The sequence below is a fragment of the Musca domestica genome, unplaced genomic scaffold, assembly GCF_030504385.1.
Source record: "Musca domestica strain aabys unplaced genomic scaffold, Musca_domestica.polishedcontigs.V.1.1 2, whole genome shotgun sequence".
Taxonomy (NCBI): Eukaryota; Metazoa; Arthropoda; class Insecta; order Diptera; family Muscidae; genus Musca; species Musca domestica.
Window position 1 is genome coordinate 3,203,803 of NW_026712249.1, and position 19,456 is coordinate 3,223,258.

Genomic DNA, 19,456 nt, shown 5'->3' on the forward strand with positions numbered 1-19,456 from the left:
AGTATATAAGGTTCGTCATTCCGTTTGTAACTCATCGAAACAATAATCTTAGACCTAACAAAGTATATATATATTCTTGATCGGCGCAAAATTCTAAGACGTTTACGTATGTTGTAATCACGATAGAGTCAAAACGAAATAAGATGGGAAACTAGAATTTTCAGGTCGAAAGCGGCTATATCGGTTCACAATATTGGTATCCCATACCTCGATAACTCGATATTCGGTTTGTGGCTTAAATCACATTTTTCAATGGAATTGTTTCAAAATCCACACAAGAAGTTAATTTGTTTGTACTATACAGGTTCACGATATCGTATAACCCCCATACAACGGCACCCCCGATATACGGTATTTTGGTGAATTTAGCGATGTTTTTACCGGAATTGTTTCAAATTTCGCATTTGTTGCTCGTATTGGGTACTACAACCTATGACGGAAAATTGTCTATGTAGGTCCTCGTCTTCATATAGTCCACATATAACGGCACCACATATAAGATTGCCGATATCGTATATTCCCCATGCAACGATTTGTTTTGAAGTTTTTAGTCACATTTTGCAATGGAATTGTCTGGAGTTCTTTCGCTCTAAAACTGAATTGTCTATATAGGTCCACGATATCGTATAGCCCCCATACGACAGTACTCCCGATATTCGCTATTTGGATGATTCTAACGATATTTTCTGTTGGAATTGTTTCAAATTTCGTAAAGTTCGTAATGGGTACTATAGCCTATGACAAAAAATACTTAGGCTGGACCACTTCTTCGTATAGCTCCCATATAACGGTTTTCTTTCCAGCTGCATTTTTCGACGAACTTTTTTGGAACATTTTCAAGTCCCTTCATATTGGTGAAGGATATTAAATTTCGGCCCGGCCAAACTTAGCTGCTTTTATATACCCTACACCTTGGAAAGGAGGGTATATTAACTTTGTCATTCCGTTTGCAACATCCCTAAATATTCATCGTATACCCCATAAAGATATATATTCATGATCAGCATAAAATTCAAAGTCGATTTGACGATGTACGCCTGTCTGTGAAATCGCGATACAGCCCACATTATTTGACGTAGAGCGTCAAAATTTAGCAGAACAATTTGTATTGTGCCTAGGACAATTGGTATTGAAAATGAGATATAACGCTCGACGTTTTCGTATAGTCCCCACATAACGGTACCTCCCGTATTCGCTATTTTCATGATCCTTGCCACATTTTTTCACGGATTTGTATAAAAATTGGTATTTGTAGGTCATAATGGATTCTTGCTCATGTGGCGAAACATTGTATGTATAGGTCCTAGTTTTTGTATAATCCCTATATAACGGTACCTCCCGTATTCGCTATTTTGATGATCTTTGCCACATTTTTGACGGATTTGTCTAAAAATCGGCATTTGTAGGCTATAACATTGTATGCATAGGTCCATGTTTTGGTATAGCCCCCATACAAGTGTACCCCCCGATATTCGATGAATTTTCCCACATTTTTTCACGGATTTGTCTAAAAATTTAAACTAGTTGGCCATGATGGCTTTTAACTCCGGTGGCGAAACATTGAATATTTAGTTAACGCACATTAAACGATACCCACTGATATTCGGCATTTTGATAATTCTAGTCAGATTTACCCACGAAATTCTTCAAAATTTGGTATTTAAGAATATTTGGTAGATGACATTACTTGAAGTATAAAATTGTCTTTAGATGTTCCCGTTTTTGTATGTCCCCCATATAAAGACCTAACCCACTTTATGGTTTTTGAAAAATTTAACAGCATTATACAAATGATATTTGTAATTTAAAGTGGAACACGTTTCAGATATTTTTATATAAAAATATGGAGGGTATTAAAAATTCGGCCCGGACGATCTTAATGTTTTTTACTTGTTACTTGTTTATGATGATCGTGAATACATATATACATATATATTTAATGCGGTCTTCGATGAATAGAAAACTGAAGTATTTGGTAGATTAACTTTCTTGTGAAAATAAAACTTACGCACAGAAATTGTGTCAATTCATCAACAACTCGGTCAAGCCCACATATAATGGGCCTCATTTGTGATAAATATTAACAGATTGAGGCAAATGGCAAATTTAATATTTGATAAAATTTACATAAATAAACATTTTCCAGAAATATTTAAAACAACAGTGAGGAACAAAACAATAACAGCATCGGTCAATATTTTGTGTTTATCCTAATAATGAACTTGAATGACTCCAGAGACGAACCTCCTCAAGCGTTATTTTTCATAAGATATTTACCCGCATTTCTGAAAACAGCCTGTTGTTGTTATACGATATTTAATGTTTTATATTTGTTGCTTTTGATCAAAAACTTTATAAATACCCAAATTATGGAGGAAAATTTTCCGTTGACACTTTTGGAGGTGTGTATCTTTGCTACAGATCATCGATGGACCTAAACAAACATTACCTACACATCTGTATTGATATGCCCCAAATTGATTTCAATTGATAATGAACTGAAGAAAACATTAACATCAACTCTGCTCAGAAATATGTTGCATAATTGGTTGCCTCCAATATTTAGACAACTGCTTAGGAACTTCCATACACAGTTTATTAAAAAATAATTTCCAATAAATACACACTCCAATCCGGAAGAAAGTATCATTCATTCATCTGCTCTGTGTTCTACCGAAGTATCAATTCAGAGCAGTCTTCCAATTCACAATGAAATTTTCCATTGGATTCCTCTTCGCCTTGTTGGCCATATTTTGTGCCATTCAATGCAGCTCAGCAGCCAATGCTCAAATCTCCAAAAAAGGACGTTTGGAAAATGGTTTATCTAAAGCCAAACACAAAGATGCCGACTTAGCCAATTTGGATAAAAAGCATAAGGAGGAAGCTAAAGAAGAAACTGAATTGTTGAAACCCAAGGAGCACAATGAGGATGATGACGAAGAAGATGAGGAAGACCAGTTGGTAGAATCGGAAAGCCGTGCCAGAAGGCGCCGCCGCTCCAGGAGGAGTAATGTTCGTCGCAACAGACGCAATAAGCAAAAGCGTCGTCGTGTTGTCCGTAAACAACGCAAGAACCGCAGAAACTTGCGCAGACAACGTAAACAGCGCAAGAATCGTAAAAATCGCAAGAATCGTAATATTCGCAAGAACCGCAGGAACCGTAAATTCAATCGCAGACAACGTAAAAATCGCAAAAACCGCCGCCAACAACGTCGTCGCAATAGGAATCGTTCCGGTTAAGATTCCAAACAAATTTGAATGAATAAAATGTTTCTTGAAAAAAAAACTTGTCAATTTTATTCAATTGTTTTATTTATTTGAAGTATCTGGAAGGAAATTAAAAGTTTACCAGCTTTGTATGAAATATGTGATAATTTTTAGAAAATATTAAAATGTGGGTGAGCTACCGAAGCATTCCATTTTAATTATTTATCTAATACAGATAAAAATATTGGCGTAGGCTTAATTACAAGAAAATCGAACATTTATATCCAATTTTAAGCGAAATCATAAATTCCATATTCATCTTAGGTTTCTGGTTGAGAGAAATATTTAGATATAGGAAGTTGTAAAGAGTCGCTGACTTGTTTCGTAAGTTATGATAGATACAAATTTTGAAAATTGTGACCCTTCGTGCATGAGGTACCAGAAAGGGGTTTGCAGATATATATATTCTTCACAACATCTTGTGTTAGCACAAACATTGGTATGTGTAAAATTTGAAGAGACTTGGATCCTCATTAAGTTTTCTTTGAGTGTTTTGTTTTTCAAAATTTTGAACCCTATGTTTGGGGGGAGGTACCGGAACAAATGGTCCGATCAATAATAGATCTTGCGTTGATGGAAATATTGAGATTTTTTAAGTCTAAATAGAATCGGATGTGAATTTCGCGTTTTATGATATTTATGTATATTCAAAACTTTGACTCTTTGTGGGGGGATGTGGTGCGAAATATGAAGAGAACCGGATACTTATTTCGAATTTTATAATCGTTTTAGTTATTAAAAACCTTGACCCTTTGTGGGGGTGTAGCGGAATTAATAGTCCGTTCTCTACCATTTTTATAAAATATCTTAAGGTGATATTGAGATGTGACAAAACTGAATGGAATCGGATATTTGAAGACAATCAAACTCTTACATTACGTTTTATAAGACTTATAATTATTCAAAATTTTGACCCTTTGTGGGGGATGGAAATATGAGGATTCGCAAATTTGGAGCAAAATCGGATTATTCTTTATTCTGTGTAGTAAAATATCTTTATTTATTTATTTCGACATTTTGTGGGGAAGGTAACAGAAATTGTGGACCGGGCTATATCGGTCTCCGACCTCGGTCTAAGTTTGATAATAATATTACTATGTACCAAGTTTGGACCAAATCGGATACTCCCTATCGTGCGTACCAGTCAGCCAGACAGACGAACGGACGGACAGACGTCGCTAGATCGACGTCTAAGGTCCTGAAACGGATTTGTCCAAAGAAACCTAGGGCCTAAATAAAAACAAATAAAAACTTATAAAGCAGGCCAACCAGTCAAAAAGCTCTAATGTAAAACCGGGTATGCCTTTCAACGACGGCGGGAAATATTAGCTTGCTGAATGTGTGTGCGAAAATTTCGTACGGATTTCGGAAGAAGAGAAGCACCGTCAACTGACACACGAAGCTAAAGAAGCATAATTGTTGCATTTGGGGCAGACACCCCTCACGCATACAGCTGCTGAGCCAAAAACGAGTAAATTTTTGGTGTGGATTTATGCGGATGCGAATTTAGCGATATCACGTGTCAAATGTCGTTGGTGTAGAGAACATCTTACGACTTTGGAAAGGCTTATATAAAAATCGGGTGAAAATCTGAATGGAGTGGTCCTAACTTACCTGCATTTATTCTATTCCAAAATTCAATATAGTAGAACAAAAGTAGCGTTGTATGTCGTGTCACTTATGCAAATATGAACAGATAGCAGACATATTTAAACTGAGCTAGCTAGAGTTGTGGAGTCTGACACAATTGCACTAGAGTCGAAGGCTGAGCCCAAAAATATAACTCCAATTCCGGGAAAAAAAGATTTTTTATTTCTTACTTTTCCCTATTCAAGTTTTTCTGTATTCTTCATTCTTCATTTTTCGTTTCGAGAATTCGAAACTATTGGACACTGTGGTACCCCCCGATATTCGATATTTTAACGATATTATTCACCGGAGTGGTTTCAAATTTCGTATTTAGAGTTTGTAATTGGAACTACAGTCTATGCGAGAAAATTGTCTATGCAGGTCCAGGTCTTCGTATAGGACTCATATATCAGTACCTCCCTATATTCGGTATTTTGACGATTTTAGGTACAATATTTGCCGGAAATGTTTAAAATGTAGTATTTGAAGTTCCTAATAGGTACTACAGCCTGTGGCAGAAAATTGTATATGCTGGTCCAGGTCTTCATATAGCCCCGATACAACGATACCTTCCTATATTCGGTATTTTACATTATTCAGCGGATTTTTTTCAAGTTTTATATTTGAATATTGTTATGGCTTATGACAAAAGTTGCCTATGCAAGTCCACGTCCTCGTATAGACCCCAATATTTTTAAGATTTTAAAATAATTTTTACGTTTTTGATAGAATTTTTAAAAGTTGTTCATTTTTTGAAAATTTCCAAATTAGTTCCAAACGGTGAAACGAACAACAATTTTTGTGAAAAACTACGGAAATTACCAAAATCGCAATTATATGAAAGACGAACCTCTGATCTATACATTGATATTGATTTCGTTGCCGAATATAGCTAAATATTGGAGATACAGGAAATATATAGACAAATCTAAATCTTCAAATATTCTTTTGAATAGGACAAATACTACGAATATTTGCATGACTTCGTGGTTGCGATGAAGAGCCAATTTAAAACTTTTGCTGCAATATCTAACATTATTTCGAGAATGAAAATAGAATGTAAAGTTTCAGGTCTTTCAAATGGAGCGAACTAGGTATTTGATGTAATAGAAACATCTGTTACGATGGGATGTTTCTTACTGAAATCTTCATTCTAGTCAAAGGGTTTCAGATATGCAAAAGCTTTAACTCTAATCGTAGTGTTGTAGGTATTTAAATAGTCGGCCCCGCCCGACTATAGCCTTTTCTTACTTATGTTATTCGTAGTTTTACGACATTGAGTGTCGGACTTCGAACCTTCGGAAGCCACCACCCTTGGTAATGAGGGAAATAAATTATTTTGCTTTGTAATTTTTATTTTTTTTTTTTTCTGTATGAAATAGACTATTATCTTCAACTTACTGGTAATTCATTACTTTGTAATTTTTACAAGGCTCAGTTATGTGCCCATATGAGAGAATCGAACACAATAACTGTTCAAAGGTGTTTTTAATGTTGGTTCGCAGATGGGCAATATTGGCCCAGTAATTCTGCATAAACTGCAAATTTCTATACAAAACCATACATTTTACAGAAGACGAGACGAGAGAATCCTACTTATGTAATATAGTCTTAGGTCAGTTGTGAAAATAAACAATAACGGATAAATATTTCTGTTATGGTTAAACAAATTTCAAACATCCTAATATTAAAGTCAATATTTCATTTCATATCATTCTTCTTGATATGTTCTCTATAAGCACTGCATACTTGAAAGAATTAGAAATGACGTATAAAGCGACATAAGCTAATGATTCAGTTTAAATCTCGAATATCATAATGTTGCAATTCACTGATGTGCGGTGAGAAAGTAGATAATATGGGCACACTCCTCTAACCATAAAGAGGCTAGAAATCTAGAGATGTTTTTTTTTTCATAAAACACAATTGTAAATAATTATATGCTATATAGTTTCTATAAGAGCTACGAGTAACCTAGAAAAATTAAAAACAAATATTCCTGTTTCGTTATGCACCGTCAATATCTCAACTTATATGATAGTATTTCATGTTCCTCTAACTTCTTTTCAAGCCGAGAATGAACAATTGAAAAACTTAGGTGTCGTGAGATGACATGACAGCCACTCAGAAAACAAACGGCCTTAGTCAAGAACTATGCTCTAATTACATATTGGAGAACTGTTTGACTTCAATATTTAAACAACTGTTTGTGCATTGGAGCACAGTTTCACAGTCAAAAAATTAATTTCCAATAAATACACACTCCAATCAGGAAGAAAGTATCATTCATTCATCTGCTCTGTGTTCTATCGAAGTATCAATTCAGAGCAGTCTTCCAATTTACAATGAAATTTTCCATTGGATTCCTCTTCGCCTTGTTGGCCATATTTTGTGCCATTCAATGCAGCTCAGCAGCCAATGCTCAAATCTCCAAAAAAGGACGTTTGGAAAATGCCTTATCTAAAGCCGAACACAAAGAGGCCGACTTAGCCAAATTGGATAACAAGCATAAGGAGGAAGCTAAAGAAGAGACTGAATTGTTGAAACCCAAAGAGCACAAAGACGACGATGATGAAGAAGATGAGGAAAACGAATTGGAGCAATTGGAAACTCGTGCCAGAAGACGCCGCCGCCGCACCAGGAGGAGGAATGTTCGTCGCAACAGACGCAATAAGCAAAGACGTCGTCGTGTTCTCCGTAAACAACGCAAGAACCGCAGAAACCTCCGCAGACAACGTAAACAGCGTAGGAATCGTAGGAATCGCAACATTCGCAAGAACCGCAGGAACCGTAAATTCAACCGCAGACAACGTAGAAATCGCAGGAACCGCCGTCAACAACGTCGTCGCAACAGGAATCGTTCCGGTTAAGATACTCCTAAACAAAATTGAATGAAATAATAAAGAGATTTTTCAAAGAAAATATGCAAATGTAATTCTGATCTTTTCTATTACACTTTAGCCATATATTTGAGGGGTCAAGCTGTTATGTTACTCCTAGAATCGCTTAGACTATTTAAGAATATGGATTATAATCCATATTAAAAATTGCATTAGGAACAAAACATGGGGGGAAACCTAATAATTTTGTGTTAAAAACTAAATGTTTACAATGTTATAATAAAATAGTCTTCTAAAGCTATTATTCTCTTCCAATCTTTACGAGTTAAGCCATTGTTTTTCTTATATTTCTTCTTCTATTTCTATAAGAGAGGGAAATGTTTGTATGTTTGATTGTTTGTTTGAAAGTTATGGGCTCAAAAACTGCAAAACCAATTTTTCTGAACATTTCTGAAATTTACAGCAGAACCAATTTTTCTGAAAATTTCTGAAATTTACAGCATTGCCTGAAAGTAACATAGGCCATATAATTTTGAGAATTCCACTTGGAACTGGAGGTATAGCCTCAGAATCGGAGGTACCTCCAAATAATTTTGATTTTGTATGCACATATCTATTGATCGGTTAAAGATGCAGTGTTCAAATTTGGAACAAAAATAATTATATTCAAATCGGTTCAGATTACATTCAAATCTGTCCAATTATATTGAAATCGGTTGCTCTGGTACTAGGCTAACAGTAAAACAACTACAACAATAATTCAATAAAGGCTACAATTATTACGGGGAAGTACACACATATTAAAAATATTCGCGGTTTAATGGAAAATTTGACTTTTATTTAACAAAAATGTTATAGTCTATTTCACCCACTAAATATTACAAAATTGGAAGACTTCTAGCCACCCCCAAGCCCTAGCTCCATGCTAACTCCCGTTTCAATTGATCCATTATTACGACCTGTAGAGCAACTGCAAAATCAGGACATTTTTCAGTTTTTGGTCCATTTCAACCCCTAAATATTATACGATCATCTCCAAAAGCAAAAGGGTTCTATTCTGATCATAACCCCATCTCAATTTTCAATTTCGAGAGGATCGGACTATAATTGCGACCTGTAGAGTGATTACAAATTAACATGGACAGACGGACGGACGGACATACATAGCTAGATCGACTCAGCTCGGCGAGATAGGAAGATCCATATATACTTTCCTATGTGGGAAACCAATATTTCGAGGTGTTACATAATTTTTGGCCCAATCAAACTTATAATACCCCCAACACATAGTGTTGTAGAGTATAAAAATGGTTTATTATTCTTGAATTAAAAACCACAAAGTGCTTGTATATAAAATGTTGAACGCATATAAAAACGGCTGCGCACCCGTTTTTATATGCGCCGGTTTCAGCTAGTTATTAACATATATTGACATCCGTCATATATTATTTTTGACCCCATGCATAAATAATAAATAAATAAACAAAAATATAATCATTTTGGGGAATCAGAATTCCTGAAACTTCGCACTTCATAATATTTGTATAAGACTTACATGAGGTGTTAGTATCAAAAACAACCACTGATTTATTGATGCACTCCCCCCGCAAAAGTTAAAATTTGTAAATTAATATTGCCCATAATATTTGAATTAATTATTGGTCTACTTTTTCTGGACTCTTACATTCAAACATGTGAAATTAGTGACATATTTTCTTCAAACTTCAAACCGTACATCTAAAGTTTCATGCCAATATAGATCTAGTGTGAAAGTTGAATATTTATTTATCTTGCAGTCCGTGCCCAAAAAGTTTAAATCTATGAATCGAACAAAATCATCTAACTTATTTGAAGCGAGAGATTGTGATACGTTGCCCAAATTGTGTACATTAGTATCACGTTAAAACGGCCCACTGGTTTTCGAACCTTCCCCACAATAGGTGTATATGTTAAGTAAGTAATTAAATTAAATAATAAACTATTATAAATTAAATTCGTCATACTGGTATCTTCTTAAAATGTTTGCTGATAAAACAGCTAGTGTGAAAATGTGATATATATCCATCCCTTTCTTCTCGATGAAGGGTCATAATTTTCACAAATCATAAATTACATAGACCTTTTAGACCAAACTGTGGACATCGGAACCGTATCGTACCGTAATGTATGGGTACATGCCTGTCGACAAACCGACTCATTCTTTCGAACAGGTTTACGTTCAAAATGGCTCAAGTCGGTAATAATTTTGATTAAAAGTGAAGAGTTAGAAAAAAAATAAAAACAAGTAAAATACTCTCCACCATACAAAAACTTGATTTATGCCCAAATCGGCTATATGTAAAATATCGAAATTCCTTATATATATTTGCTATATCTACACTGAATGCTTTTGGTAGAAGTTAAACTGCCTACTGAGGACTAGAAAAGTCAAATAACATTTGAAAAGGAGCTACCGTTGCATGGTGCCTACCAAGAAGTGGACCCACATGAAGTATTTTTCATTAGGTTTAAAAAACTTTATACCATTTCAACATAGCCTGAAGAATGTGTATTAAATTTTGCGATAGTCGGTTAATATATAGCTTTATATGTACTCCACAACAACCATATTTCGTCCCCGGAGATACAGCAAAAAAAATCCTCTACTAATTGTATAGTGGTCGGTTCAAGGTAAATCTTCTTGCGATTTCACCTTTATTGAGCCTAAAAAGTGCAATATCAGCTTAAATTGGATGGATTTTGATGAACACAAATTCTCTGTCCAACTTAGTAGAAATCGATTAGGAAGAGGATATACCTCCCATATTTTAACTCCATTCGGCTTTAAATTATAAATGCTTTAAAGTCATAATACGCCTTTAAAAACAATCATAGTTGGTATCATTTAATTCTCATAGATTCTCCATAAAAACGTTTATTTGTAAGGGGTAGCTGTACTTAATATCCAAAGTGGTGTAGGGTATCATAAAATCCGATTTTTGGTCTTTCTTTATTTGTTTTAAGTATAACTACATTTTAAAACAATTTGCTTCCGGCCGAACTTAACGTTAAAGCTGATTTTCTGTTTTATACCCTACACCACATTTGTTTGCATGTCCGTCCGTCTGTCCATGTGTTCTTGGATAATAAATGCAGGTCGCATTTATTATCCGATTGAGATGAAATTTTCCAAACAATAATTGTTTGGCCCAAGGTCGAACCCTATTGAACCCTTTAGCACCCCTATATCTTCAACCGATTTCTGGTTAATTGCGCACCAAAAGACCTGAATTTTGGCACATTCAACAGAATGCAATCTAGAAGAAATTACGTCAAATTTACTGAAAATCGGTTCGGATATAGCTATAGCTTCCCATGCATATGTTTCATCCGACTTGGTGTTTAAGTCCCTCACATTTGTAATTCATTCGACAACAATGATATTTGGTACCAGATATCAGATACAGGCCAGAAATACCTCTGCCAAATTTTCGGACTTCATTAAGGCATTTTACTCAGATTGTCGATTGATCCATGACCTGAACATATTGCCCTAGCTTAGCATTATTTTTTAAAAAACAAAAACATTTCTCTTTCATTTCAATGGTAATATCTTAGAAACTATTGAACGATAGTTTTGAAATAGCCAAACACGCCCACTTACTTCTTTTCAAAACTTACAACGTAGAACCATTCAGTTCTAACAGTTTGTACCCAAACACAATGACAAATTACGAGGGGCCTGTTCTAGTCCAAATTCCAGGGTACCACAAAGAATGTAAACATTTGTTGTTTACCACATGTAAAGTTTGTAGGTCACAGCGATACCAATGTGTGTTTGATCATGTTAATATACAAACATGACTATTGACACAATTGGAGGCCAGCCATGAGCCCTTTCATACCCAGCAGTAGTCAACTAATCATATAAATATCTTTTGAATTTCGAGATAGAAGCATCAGATACTCATCACTTGTCTATCTATCAACAACTCAATCCACTGTCTTGTCGAAGAATATCCGAAGTGATAAAATTTCAAAATGAAATTATCTTATCTCTTAGCCTTGGCCTTCTTGGCTGTACTGTGTATGGTACGCCACAGTTCTGGTGCTTCAGTCCATGTCACCGAAAAGCCGGAAATTCAAAAGGCTGTCGCCGAACACCGATCGACGGAAACTGAACTAAAACCTGAAGAAGCCTCGAAGGACGACAATGACGACGAAGACGAGGATCTTAACAACAAATTGTTGGAAACTGAAGATGGCGAACTCGAAGAGGATGAAGATTACGATGAAGAGGAAGGCGATGATGATTACGATTATGATTTGGAAGAAGCCGATACTCGGGCCAACAAACAACGCAACCGCCGCATCAGGAGATTGCGTAAAATTCGCCGTAACAGACTTATTCGCCGTCGTCGCAACCGTAACCGCAAGCTCCGTAAGCAGCGTAAGCAGCGTAAACAACGCAAGATCCGCAAGCAGCGCAAGATCCGTAAGCAACGCAAGATCCGCAAGCAACGCAAACTCCGCAAGCAAAGAAAACAGCGTAAGCTACGCAAACAACGCAAACAACGCAAGAACCGTAAAAACCGCAAGCCACGCAGATTCCGCAGGAGGCGTATTGCAAGACGCAAACATTCCGGTTAAATTTTATAGTCTAATGGATTTTCAAGTTATGACAAAAATATATTCCAATTCTAAATGAAATCGCTACTTTGTTGTTGTTGTTGTTTTAATCTAATTTAAGCATTTATTCTAAGAGAATCTTGCAATGGTTTACTTTTTTGCCAGGATTTTATTAATATTTTGCAATTCCCGAGTACTCCATGGTTCCAAGGGATCAGGAGGTGACATTTCATCCTCATCATGTTTCTTTTTCATGGGTGCCGAACGGCCACGTCCATATTGCTCTTCACTCCCAGCATAATCTGGAGCAACTCTAGAGGAATTAAAAGTATGGAAATGAGTAACAACGAATATCTCCACTATTTTTTGTGCTTACTTATTCTTGCGCCTTATTCGAGCCGTCTTAGCACGACGTGCTGCATCGTCCTGCTGATATTGACGCTTACGCAAATGAAATTGCTTCATGGTAGCGTGTACTTCCTCCGCTGTGGGTATATCGTCCATGGTCTCACCCGAATCATCGTTTGCATCTTCGGTCTCCACATCGGCCTCTTGTTCCACTGTCAGGACATGTTCAGCCAGAGCTTCTTGGAAATCAAAGGCCTAGGAAACTGAATTGTTAAATTCTTGTCATTTGATTGTAGTTAAGTCTAACCTACCGGAATACTGTCCTCATCATTGTCGGCTGGCACCTTGTCCCACACCGAATTAATTAACTTATCCGAACTGTCGCCAAGAGTACTCTTGGGTATGGGTACCTTAAATAGGGCATTGCGTGTCCTGCGGGCCAATGAAAGTTTTCCCAAAATTGGACCACCTCCATCACTTTCCTCGGTCTCAACATCAGCTACCATTTTCAGAAATTGTTCGAGTTTCTTTGGGTCCACAATATCTTTGGGGTCTTGAAAGAGATTGGTAAGATTGGCACCCATGGCCATGTCGCCAAGGAGTCCAGCATCAGCAGCAACGGGATCGGGTTGTTTTGTCAGTGTGACGTCCTTCAAACTGGTGGCCTCTGTGAGTGGTATCGGCTCCTCAACTTGTGGCTGATGTTGGCTTTCCAGGGTTTTCTTCACCAAATCATAGGCCTTGTTGGCCAACTGAATCAATGCTGAATAGAATTGTGGATCGTGTACTTCCGGCTTCTCTTCGGCTAACAGAACCAAATCACGCAGGGGATCTGGTGCGGGAATGTGTGGCACATCCTTCTTCTCCTTGGGGTCCTGAGTACCAGAAGTTCTAAAAGCCAATCCCGAGCTGGAGGCTGGGTCATTGGCAAAATTAAGCATGTCCATGGCACTGGTCAAATTTGATTGACCCCCAGGCTCTTGATTTAGATTGTAGGGATCCTTCAGTTTCTTCTTGGCCACTTTAATGGGACTCGATATGGATGCTCGGCCCCACATAAGACGACGCATCTCCTCACCCGTCATTCCACGTTTTTTCAAGGCATTGAGCGTTACACGGCCCACTCTCTTCCAATTCGATACTGCTCCCTTGCGTTGTTTGGCTCTTGTCTTACTTTTGCTCTTAATGACCATTACTCCCCTAACCTCAAATCCGGAATCATCCGAAGGACCCAAGGGTATGGAATAGGCTTCCAGATAATTTTTTGCATCCGCTTGGGGAACTGCCCTTTCCAGTGTGACCACAATCTTGGCCCACTGTTTCATCCATTCCTTTTCGGATTGTTCAATGACATGGGCGTAGGTGTTGCCCATCATGGCGATCAACATGTTCAGCAACAGAATGGGAACGAAAATCATGAAAATAACGAAAACGGTTTTCGACAAGTTCGGGTAGGTTGTTTGATTCAGATCGGGATACTGGAAAACAAAATTGTGAAAAGAGATTTGAATTTTTCCAAAAAAAGGGATTAAAAGATAGTTAGTGATCCCATCATGGATCACTTATTGATCTACCCCCGTACATTTTTGCACACTTACATTGTAATCTCCCAAAGTGGTTTGAAACAGGGCCATCCAGGTGCTGGGAAAGGTATCAAACATAGTCGACTGCAATTGGGGATGTCCTTTGTAAAGGAAATAAAACGCCTGGGAAAAGCCACACAGAACAATGGAGTAAATAATGCCAAACGTAAACATGTCACCTGTTATCATGGAGTAGATCATGGTTACAAAGGGACCGGTCAAACGAATTGCACTGAAAATAAGAAGCACTTCTTGAAGTCTGTTTTCATGTAATTACTTGCACTTACCCCGCAAAGAACATGAGCAAGAACCAACTTCCCGGCACAGCAAATATAAGTATGGCCTCTTCTGTGTCCGTGTCACCCATTAGGCGAAAGGGTATGCAGGCCAAAATCATCAGATTCGAGACCAAGAATATTACCTTAGCTGGAGCATGGGACTTGGAAAAAGAAAGACTTTTTAAAATATATTCAAAATGTTTTATCCAAATACTCACCAATTGTTTGAGGAAGGCTGACAATCCCTGATTCTTTATTTCATCGCCTTGTTGGAAAATCAGGAAACTAAGGACCCCCGCAATGGTACACAGCTCAGCACAATATCTAACTATTGTTTGAATATCATATTCTTCGTTTTCTGGATCATTGGTCTGTAGTCCTGCATTAGCCTGAGCCGTTTCATCTTCTTCGTCATCATCGCCATCATGGGCTGGCCTCAGATACACCGACGTTGAGAGGCATAACAAATGCACCACCAAAATCAGCAAACGCTTTAGAAATTGATTCTGGGCAAAGGTCTTCCATTTCTCCTCCAGGAGACGCTGTATAATCCCACCATCTAACATATCCAAATGTTCCTCCTTGGTACCGTTCAAAATAATAAACAAGGCCGAATTCCAATCTGTAAATAATTGGGATATTGCATCCATCATCATCATCTGTAGTATATTAATTTGTGCTCCATCTCTTACTGGTCCTCCCATCTGGTAGCAGCGTGTCCAAAGCATTCAAAGGATAACCCGAACAGGTAATGTTACTATAACGCCAAAATTCTCTGGCCGATAGTTCCAACATTTCCCTGAACACCTCAGCTCGACCCAATTTGCAAGCCAATGTTAGAGGTGTCAGACCAGAATGATTAACAATTCCATTTTTGGCCGGAGTCTTGGGGTGGCGTAGAGCATATCCAAACATGTCCTTTGAAATAAATAGTGCAGTAAATGTGAAATATAACATGAAACAAGTGGCAAAAAGTGGACAACCATTCCTGATTGTACTCACCAACTTATCACACACCACCACCATGTGCAGGATCATGTTTCCAAAACTATCCTGGGCATCGGGATCGGCATCATGATCAATCAACAGATTATAGACACTTTCATTGGCGCAGCAGGCAGCCCATGACAATGGATATTCTCCCATATAAGCCAAACCCTCGTAATCTGTACTCTTTGCCGGATTGGCTCTCTGTTGATCCTTGGGCAAAAAGAAACTTCCAATAGCTCTCTGATTGATGTCAGCTCCTGCCTCAATTAAATCGGCAACCAACTCATTATTGCTATAAGCTATGGCCAAATGCAATGCACTTGCACCCAAATACTCCTCGCCCTCGATGACATCCAATGCCAGGCGAGGAAACACCCTCAACAAGATACGCGCCAATTTGGTATGCATTTTGGAATCGCAAATAATCAAGACATGCAGCAGACTCTCTCCCAAGGCGCCACGATACTGCATCTGCCAACAGGCACTGTGATCCTTCCATTTACCCAATGGATCGTGTATGGATAAAGAGGCTTCTATGGGTATGGTCACTTCGGTGTGGTCACGATATTTCCAACGCAAGAATTCGGCACGATTAATTACCTGACCCTTGCCATCGTTGTACATAAATATGCCGAATTGTTCGCGAATCAGTTGCTCCACAGCCACCAGGCCACCGGTGTTGATGGCATCAATGAGGTCGCCTCCTATTTCATTAATTTAAAATGTTCAATTTTTTAACTAAAATTTAGTCACTTGTTCTCTTCACTCACCCCGTTTGTAGTCCGCCAACTTGTAGAGCAAACATTTGCTAGCTGTTGCCGATGACTGTGAAATAACAGCATCTAAAATCGCACCAGGTTTCAACTCCTGGGGCTTTTTTCTCAAACACTTTTTCATGAACAGCCTCATTTCGATTTCCTCCACTGTTCGCAACCATTCACAATTAGCGTTTGGCAAATTTTATATAAATTGTTTAGTCAATTCATATATTGGTCGTTGGGCCCCAGCGTTGCTAGGACACAGCTATATTTGTTGTGCCATCGTAAATAGGTACTTCACAACAATCGATATTTTCGTTATTTGCCAGGGTCATTTTAAGAGACATCTAAGGGGATTCTTTGATAGATAATTATCTTAAATAGAGTCTAACACTGATCTTAGTTAAATTAGTTTCTATACCCGGAGCCGGAAGAATGGTTGAAGTTCGAATCATTGATGCCGAGATTTTTGGAAACTCGTACGAGAGGTATGAAACATTTTACCATGGATAAAGACTTCTGAATTTGTGTGCGGGAATTTCTATGATAATCAAAATGATAAGGCTAACATTTTTTTTAAAATCCGTACTGATAAAATTTCTGAAAGCATCAATTTTGTGTAGAGCATTTGGAAGTAGCAACGTAGGTTTGTCTGTTATAAATATAATTGTCCTCAAGGCATGCTCCGTCCATCAGTCCGTATGTTGTAATCACTCTACAGTCAACACGAATTAAGATACACAAGGAGTTCCTTGTGAGTACTTTATTTCCAAGAAGAGAATTGGCTATATAGGTCCACGATATCGTATAGCCCCCATATAACGGCACCGCCCGGTACTTGGTATTTTTATGATTTTAGCCACATTTTTCAATGGAATTGTCTGAAATTCTACACAAGGAGTTCCGTATGAGCACTTTATCTCCTGAAAGAGAATTATCTATATAGGCCCATGATATCGTATATTCCCCATAAAACGGTACCTCCCGGTTTTGGGTGTTTTGATGATTTTAGCCACATTTTTCAACGGAATTGTCTGAAAATTCACACAAGGAGTTCCGTGTGAGTACTTTATCCCCTGAAAGAGAATTATCTATATAGGCTCACGATATCGTATAGTGAATTTTTAATGGATTTTATTTTATTTTTTTTTTTTTTTTTTTTTGAAAATTACCTTATTTGTCCTAAATGGTGGATGGTATTCAAAGTTCGGCCCGGTCGAACTTACTGCATTTTTTACTTGTTAAAGTTTATACAGTAATGTATCCTAAATGAAGAGGTCGAGTTCACCCCCCGCCTCTTCCACAATTTTTGAAATCTTCGGATTAAGATTTCTTCGAAACCTTAAATTTTAGGTATATACGTTATTCAGCAATATTACTGATAACACTACAAGGATTATTTTTTAGCCCCATTCAAAAAAAAATAATAATTTTATACAATATTTTTAATTGGGTGTATTCCGCTTAAAGGGGTTTTTTACCATACTTGGAAAAATATCATTAAAAAGGCCCCTCTGATGACTGGCTTGTGGCTTATAATTTTCGACCAAATAAAACTCAGCCATGTAGCAACAAAGGATACATATCATTTCATATTTAATGAAGGACAAACGTCCATCATAGAAATAACAGTTTTGGACCCTAGGATCAAATACTTTTCAGGACATTTGGAGTTGATCTAGGGACATGCGTCCGCCCGTCTGTCGTGCGCACCAGTTAACTCTCGAAGGGGGTATCCAATTTGTTCCAAAATTGATACATTGTAACATTATTTTCAAACTTACAACGAGTTCGGAGATAACCTATATCGGTCCACCTATATCGGGTACCTCCCCACAAAAGGTCGAAATTTTCCAAGAAAATATCTAACTTCATACAAGGAGAACCGATCATCGTAATATTGGCATCAGTGCTAGGTTAGGTGCGAAAATAGACAATATAGGCCCACTCCACAAGTACCTCCCACACCAAGGGTTAAAAATTTTAAATAATTATAGCTCTTATAAAATGTAAAATAATAGTCCAATTGTCCTAAAATTTCAAAACAGAACAAAGAATAATCCTCATATGATATGAATCCTGGCATTTATAAATGGTGTCATTCATTTGTTATCTTGTTTATTCAATGCTTAACTGAATATAGAATTGCATTTTTTTATTCTAAAACAAGTAAAAAAAACATTAAGTTCGGCCGGGCCAAACTTTTAATACCCTCCACCTACTGAAAAAATGTGGCAAAAACCATCAAAATACCAAATATCGGGAGGTAGCGTTATATGGGGGCTATACCAAAACGTGGACCTATACATGCAATGTTTTGCCACACGTACAGGGACCCGTTATGCCTACAAATACCAATTTTCAGACAAATCCGTGAAAAATGTGGCATAAATCATCCAAATACCGAATATCGGGAGGTACCGTTATATGGGGACTATACCAGAACGTGGACCGATATTTTCAATACCAACCATCCTAGACACAATACAAATTGCTCTGCTAAATTTTGGCGCTCTACGTCAAATAATATGGGCTGTATAGTGATTTCAACAGACAGACAGACAGACGGACATCGTTAAATCTTAGAATTTTATGCTGATTATGAATATTTATACTTTATGGGGTCTACGACGAATATTTAAGGATGTTACAACGGAATCACAAAGTTAATATACCCTCCTTTCCAAGGTTGAGGGTATAAAAACATGGCATACCTGCGAAAATGACAGATAAAAATCTTCGCTAAAAAATTGCAACGTAAATACATGTCAAATCGGCGCAATCTTTCCTATACTTCTTTGCCATTAGAACGGATAATATGTCTGTCTAACATACAAATCTGATATGGGCGAGTATTACATTTTGCGCTTTAAAATTTCCGGCTGCATAGCGAGGATCTTATAGACCTTAGGAAACTTAGGTCATCTTTCCCATTTTAATTCCCAATGTCAAATATTATCGTGAATACAATATAAATGATGAATATAATATAAATTTTACTGTATTACATATTAAACTTATTTTATACTAGGTAGTTGGAGCTATTGAGAATAATAGTCCAATTGTCTTCAAATTTCAAACATCTCAACATTTTTATAAACACAAGATCTGATATGAAGATGAAGTATATAGGATCACTCTTTCTGCTCCACAAC

General features: G+C 37.2%; 4 protein-coding genes across 4 annotated transcripts; 3 read left to right on the top strand and 1 right to left on the bottom strand.

Annotated features, from left to right (window-relative positions):
- The first annotated feature begins 2,709 nt into the window (after positions 1–2,709).
- On the top strand, positions 2,710–3,240 carry LOC101890824 (uncharacterized). Its single transcript, XM_005180981.4, has one exon. The coding sequence runs from the start codon at positions 2,710–2,712 to the stop codon at positions 3,238–3,240; it is 531 nt and encodes a 176-aa protein (XP_005181038.2).
- A 4,001-nt stretch (positions 3,241–7,241) lies between these two features.
- On the top strand, positions 7,242–7,766 carry LOC101891000 (arginine/serine-rich coiled-coil protein 2-like). The gene has a single exon (XM_011293174.2). The coding sequence runs from the start codon at positions 7,242–7,244 to the stop codon at positions 7,764–7,766; it is 525 nt and encodes a 174-aa protein (XP_011291476.2).
- A 3,990-nt stretch (positions 7,767–11,756) lies between these two features.
- Positions 11,757–12,365, top strand: LOC101891174 (glutamic acid-rich protein-like). Its single transcript, XM_059121515.1, has one exon. It carries the CDS (start codon positions 11,757–11,759, stop codon positions 12,363–12,365), a length of 609 nt encoding a protein of 202 aa, XP_058977498.1.
- A 62-nt stretch (positions 12,366–12,427) lies between these two features.
- On the bottom strand, positions 12,428–16,555 carry LOC101887788 (uncharacterized). Its single transcript, XM_005180960.3, has 9 exons — positions 16,314–16,555; positions 15,556–16,247; positions 15,246–15,471; positions 14,772–15,175; positions 14,563–14,714; positions 14,291–14,507; positions 13,004–14,170; positions 12,721–12,947; positions 12,428–12,657 (listed from the first exon to the last, which is right to left on the bottom strand). Exons 1-9 carry the CDS (start codon positions 16,450–16,452, stop codon positions 12,495–12,497), a joined length of 3,387 nt encoding a protein of 1,128 aa, XP_005181017.2. The 5' UTR covers positions 16,453–16,555; the 3' UTR covers positions 12,428–12,494.
- Positions 16,556–19,456: the final 2,901 nt, after the last annotated feature.